The sequence below is a fragment of the Ictalurus furcatus genome, chromosome 7 (genome assembly GCF_023375685.1).
Source record: "Ictalurus furcatus strain D&B chromosome 7, Billie_1.0, whole genome shotgun sequence".
In the NCBI taxonomy this organism is placed as follows: Eukaryota; Metazoa; Chordata; class Actinopteri; order Siluriformes; family Ictaluridae; genus Ictalurus; species Ictalurus furcatus.
In genome coordinates, this window is record NC_071261.1 from 14,066,576 (window position 1) to 14,073,243 (window position 6,668).

General features: G+C 36.9%; 1 protein-coding gene across 1 annotated transcript; it reads left to right on the forward strand.

Moving 5' to 3' along the window:
• Positions 1-4,303: 4,303 nt before the first annotated feature.
• On the forward strand, positions 4,304-5,913 carry sox32 (SRY-box transcription factor 32). Its single transcript, XM_053630198.1, has 2 exons — positions 4,304-4,649; positions 4,998-5,913. The coding sequence occupies exons 1-2, from the start codon at positions 4,355-4,357 to the stop codon at positions 5,618-5,620; spliced, it is 918 nt and encodes a 305-aa protein (XP_053486173.1). The 5' UTR covers positions 4,304-4,354; the 3' UTR covers positions 5,621-5,913.
• Positions 5,914-6,668: the final 755 nt, after the last annotated feature.

Genomic DNA, 6,668 nt, shown 5'->3' on the forward strand with positions numbered 1-6,668 from the left:
TGAATTAACTTTTCTGAACTTTAACAGCCTTTGGACATAAAAAGGTATTTTTTTACTTGACAGAAAAAAAACCCTTACCCATAACTACATGACATTTAGATTTATGATTTTCCTTGTGTTTAAACATGAATCCTTTGTCAAAGTAGCCTACAATCTCGCAATGTTTTATTATTATTATTATTATTTACTTACTTACTTACTTACTTAATTAATTAATTGCGTTTTTATTTATTCATTTATTTATTGTTATTATTATTATTATCATCATCATTATTATTATTATTATTATTATTATTATTATTATCATCATCATCATTATTATTATTATTATTATTATTATTATTATTATTATTATTAATTTTTTTTAAAAAAACTTTAGTTTTAAGGTATTAACGCTTATCACTGGGGTGAAACCCTCAAAGACCAAATGACTGTACCATCACTTTCAGGGAAAATAGTATTAACAGAACCTTGTCTTGTCACTAGTGTGGTAGCCTCAAGGGTACATCTGTTTGACTTTATACTTTTAGTGTGTATCTGTTACATGGTAATGTAAGTTTTCCTTTATGATGATTTAACATACATGACTGGCCCTTAATGACCACTCTTGTAATTTTACTTAGCTTTTATTTGTTTGTTTGTTTGTTTGTTTGTTTGTTTGTTTTAGAGTACTTTCCACTACATATACTTTCCAGGTAAAAGATACACCCTAAAAGTACAAAAGATGCCGTGACTAGGAATGGTAGAGGTTCTTTCTAAGACCATCGAACTTTGGGCCAGTGTAGGCTACAACACACTTCTCACAAGACAATGAATTTCACAGATGCGTAAGATTCCACGATATTTCCTGCAGTCGTGAAGATGTCAACCGAAACTACTAACATTATTGTATTCACGCTGAGCCTCTCGCTGTCATTAACTAACTCCATTAGCGGCCTGCGCTCGTGTTCACGCGCACATGTGGATTCCGTACTTCTGCAGCAGCGCAGCTTTACACTGAAAAAACGCATCACTTATGAGTGTAAACACACATTAGGCCACTAGAGGAATGTGTATTGGTGTGCTGTCATTTCGCTCCTTTTAGATGCAAATTGATACATCATAAGAAGTGTATTCACATTTGGGAAGTGTATAAGGTAAGGATGTAAATATGTTTGGTTGATTGCATTATCGATACGACACTCCACTTAGACTATCTCCCAAACATGTGTGTGAGTGTATATATATATATATATATATATATATATATATATATATATATATATATATATATATATATATATATATATATATATATATATATATATACGCGCGCGCATGTGTGTATGTTGGAAAAGCACACAAATAGGCATACTGCACCACGGAATAATCAAATTAAGGAGTACAACAAGAACTATATACAGCAAGGCTATATCGAAGCAAGCAATTATTAACTAATTATTTCATGCGCCTTCTATCCCACCAAAAAAACAACAAAAAAAGATTTAAAACTATATATTTAGACTATAGATTACTGTAGATAGATGATAGATTTTAGCTTGTGAAATAATAAAAAAAAGCAACCCAAGGCTTTGATCATCCCAAATCTCTTCTTGTTGTGGCGGCTGTCTAATGTAGTTACGTGGTCTTTGCAGTGTTTTCTCATTTCATCATCGCTTGCGCAAGATCAAATTAGTCTCCAATTCACAAATACTCAATCATCCTGGGTCTCGTGACCTCCATGATAAATAAATAAATAAAAAAAGCACGAGGCGGTCCACTTCAATTCGATTACCCGCGGTATCATTAGACTGTCTAACATGTATTATTCCTAAATTGTATCGATTAACGGACGCTCGTCTCTGCTTTGTGAGGAGGGGAAACAGGTTTCATTGCAGACATGAGCCAGACCATACAGATAAAAATCTAAACCTTGATCACTGGCCTCATTGAATTAACTGAGAGGCCATTTCTGAATGGATGACTCTGTGTTTGATCAAGGTGTCAACGCGATTCTGTCCATGATTATATTATGGCTGCTGAAGCTCGGAGGTATTAACAGGGAATTGAAGTCGCTCTCTCTCTCTCTCTCTCTCTCTCTCTCTCTCTCTCTCACACACACACACACACACACACACACACACACACAGACACAGCAGCAGGTGCATTAATCAAACCCGAGACAGCAGCACTCATCTCTCCGGCTGGTGCTCTGTGTGTATTAGAGCTGAAAGATAAAAACTCAATGCAGCAAAACTTTAAAAAAGTGAAAGAATGAATTTGATCAGGTAAATAAAAGAGATATAACTGCAGTATACACCATGACACATATTAACAGAGTAATATTAAGAGTATTAAGTATTAAGTATTAAGAGAGTATAGCAATAATTCCCAATACATTTTCCCTTCATATATACCATGATTTAATTTGGTGATTAACAAAAATTAAAAATCACTTGCAATTTTCGAGTTTTGAATATCGAGAGGAAATTTTCAAATTACAAATTACAGCCTTTAGAAAGCTCCCTTATACAGAAATGCCTTGAGTCTCCATGATCCTCATGCTATTGCAAATATCTGAGGGTGTAAGAATACTCCCAAGCTAAAGTCATGACAGAGTGGTGTTAGTGGGCTACAGTGAGGTTTTCTTTGACTTAGGGGAAGTTCATTCCACCACCTGTGTGCCAGCACAAAGAAAATTATACAATTATATAACTAAATGGTTATATTGCTGCATTCGAGATGTCTTGCACACCAAAGGTGTCTTGTACACCAAAATACATTACAGAACTGACTGTTAACCTGCATGATGTGGAGGAAAATGAATTCGTTTCTTGCATTGTGTCATTTGATTCAGACACATTTATGACTAAGGTTGGTCAGTATGCGTAAAGTATGCAATAATAAGTATTTTATGAGATGGAAAATATGCAGTATTTTAAATAATTATATACAACATACAATGTCAGAAAAAAGGTGCTCTCTGGTTAATAATAATAATAATAATAATAATAATAATAATAATAATATTTATATATATATATATATATATATATATATATATATATATATATATATATATATATATATATATATATATATACACACACACATACACAGTGACCACTTTTAGGTTCAGTTATGCACCCTAAAAAACGATAAACCTAATCTTCCACTTGACACTTTTTTATACAATAAAATACAAGCTATTGTTTAATGCTTCTGCGCTTCACTTGTCGTTGGAAAGCTCGATGGACTAAAGATAGACACATTAAAGCAATTGCAAGGCTTAACTAAAATAAATACAGAACTTTGTTTTCATAAAAGATATTGACATTTCGGGTAAGAAAAAGCCGCCCTTGGTTAATCCCACAGGGAGCTCTGTCAGGGAGTTTTGATGGCCGGGATTTTTCCCGCAGGGAAAATGAAGTGCGCACGGCTCGTTGCGCTCCTGCACCACTCCAAGGCCACGTTTCCTTCCTACAGTTACAGGTTTCCGTGCGCGAATCTTATCGTTCCCAAAAACCTGAGGCTTAGCAAAATAGCCTTCACACATGCTCTTTCAAGTCCCAACTCAGCCAATGTCTCACGCACGTCTGTCGATACCTACCTTTATAATAGCACATATACATGTCATCATCTGGATCCTATGACTACAGTATGTACAGACACTGCCAATGTACTGTACATTATAGGGACTGGGTATGTTATAGCTTGGAACATAGAAATCTCTGACGCGGTGGCATTGTGAGGATGCCCTGAACGTGAACTCTTTCTTTACTGCAGGCCTGGCAAATATTTAAACATGTTCAAGTCAGCACATACACAGTACTTGATCTTGACTAACACGAGTGTCTGTGAAGTCTAAGGGAGAAACGTAAAACATGATTATGATTTGCAAATTAGACAATTTACACTAGTTAGAACTTAATGGAGTTTCAAATACTATACAATACATTGCCAGTTTTCTTTTAAACACATTAATAAAAACATAGTTAATAAATAATATAGGCTACAAAATGTAAATAATTCGAGGTCATTAGCTACAATTGCTGTACTTGTTTTAGTACATGAATCCTACACGATTGGTGTCAAAATAAATATGTTTATTTACAGTAATAAACATATATAGCTTTATTTTCGTGCTTGAAGATTTCCTTTTATTATTATTATTATTATTATTATTATTATTATTATTATTATTATTATTATTAATCTAACTCAGAGCCTTGGAGTTCTCACTTAGGTGGGAAACCTGTGGAGGCTCACACCTTTAATCCACTCCTCTGTGCGCCCATTGGTCCGCGCTCCGCTTAAAGTCCGACTGGATCTCTGGGATTGACATGAACAGGCTGAAGAAGTCTTAAAGACAGTCATGTACTTTGACAGAATGTTTCCCTCTATGGACATGGGCTCCATGCAAGAAATGCTGGAGAGCGAGCAGCGCTGTTACGCACCGACTGAGCAGCCCGAGGTTCCTGTCTCAGGGCCTTCAAGCCCGGCCTCGGCTGAGTCGGAGCTCAGCTGCTCCAGTCCGGAAACCAAACCGACACCGGAAACTCGCGTGAGGAGACCTCTGAACGCTTTCATCATTTGGACCAAAGAGGAACGCAGACGTCTTGCTCAGCTCAACCCAGATCTGGAAAACACCGACCTGAGTAAAATACTTGGTAAGTGAAACATCAAAAAGTGCCTGTTTCTTTTCTCTTTAACACTTCAGGTATCCAATATATTTGTAACACAGTATGCACAGCTAAAGCACATAAACTAATGTATGCAATATATCCAGGCCATCAATTATATCAAGCTGTCAGATTCCAGTCCAGTAGGGCTATCCATAAAGAGCTCAGTGTTTTCCCTATTCTAACACCAAGTTTAGCTCATGAAGGCCTTTCTAATCAGCTGATTGATTGAATCAGGAATGCCATTGCCAGAACTGGAATTGGACACTACTGATTGCTATAAGCTTTCTGATCATATTTCTAATCTATACTCATTTTCTTTCACTTGCTCTGTAGGTAAGACCTGGAAAGCCATGTCTCTGGCAGAGAAACGTCCGTACATGCAGGAGGCAGAAAGACTGAGGGTCCAACACACTATTGACCACCCCAACTACAAATACCGTCCCCGTCGGCGCAAGACCAACAAGCGTGCTGCCAAGATGCCCACGAATGAAACCAATGTCACACCCAACTTCCACCTCAGCTATATGCTCCAGAACCAAGCTCTTCAATATCCATACACACACTCACACACACTAGCTAACTCATACACACACCCTTATGGTCACAGTTTCCAGCATCATCCAGTCCCATCACAGAATGGGGCAACAATTTCAAATGGAGGGGTAACGTTTTCAGATGGAGCAGTACTCCTGAACTCGTCTTTAGCATGCCCGCAGCAGTCTGTGTACTCAGCAGAAGCCCAGCTATACTACACCTCCCAGCATGCAGTGCAGCAGAGAGGAGAGCAGTGGGACCGGCAGGGTTCAGAAGTATGTGCTTGTGTCCTGTGCTCAGGTGGACCGTCACTAGAATTTTACCTGGAACAGGTACGAGTGGACATGCTTGACCAGCTGGATCGCAGTGAGTTTGACCAGTATCTCTATCCTGTCCAGCCTAAAGACCAACATTTCCAGTGAACACTAAGTGACCACACATTAGTGTTCTAAGCCAAGAGACTCTGCAGTAGGTCAAAGCACAGAGTGGCCTGTTTGGTACAATATATCTTCTGTTACTGTTGCTCCTAAAAATAGATTTTTTTAATGATTTGACTGTGTATATAAATATTTGTATTTATTTATTATAAATTTAGTGGTGCCTGAAAACAGAATAACCTTTCTCAGGATTAAATCTCACAGATGTTGCATCCGCTTCACTTTAAATTGGTCAGTTGTTGCTGCTCTGCTGTCTCAGAGATTTATAAGCTTAGCATAATTCAATGTTCTTTTGGAATGTGTATTTATTACTTGTTGACTTGTGGGAAAGTCCAATTACAGATTCTATAATTAAAACATTTAAATACAATTGTGTGATTTTCATCTCTGAAAAATTTTGAATGATGTTAAAAGGCTTGGGTCTATTTCCTCATATTCTAGAAATGTCCTCAAAGTTCATGTGAGGTCAGGATAGAGAGCTCCTGCTATTCTTTCATTGTTCTTCATTTAGACCTATTTGTCTGAGTGGTTGATCTTGTCAAGAGCATGATGCTGATTGGATCTTGGACATATCTCCACTGCTTATCTTCCTCATCAGTTTAGGTTTTTCCACATGTCTGTATTTTTATATTGCAGATCCAACGTTCACATTTCAGAATTTTTGAAGGGAAGCATTTATAATGACACTGTAGGTCTGTTTGTATACCATTGGGCTTGAAGGTATGTTTGTATACCATTTGGTTTTAAACCATTTGGAGTCCTCCTAACTAACACATACCACTCAAATGTTTACATTCTGGGTGGAGTCGCAGTGCCTGATGTCAGTCAAAGAACAGCACTAACAAATATGCAAATTACATCAACTCAGGACAGAACAGAATTTTCATTCAGAATGAATAAGTAACGTAATATTGGAATAAGCCAAATTATGTAAATAGATTCATTCATTTGTCATATGGCTTTATCTGAAATAAGCCCATATAAAACTCAATCATTTATATGAGCAAGGTTGATCAGGGGATTTCAAGAGGCT

Coding starts and splice junctions, on each gene's coding strand:
- sox32 (XM_053630198.1), top strand. CDS start 4,355: ATGTACTTTGACAGAATGTTTCCCTCTATGGACATGGGCTCCATGCAA. Junction 4,650..4,997: donor CGACCTGAGTAAAATACTTG/GTAAGTGAAACA, acceptor CTTGCTCTGTAG/GTAAGACCTGGAAAGCCATG.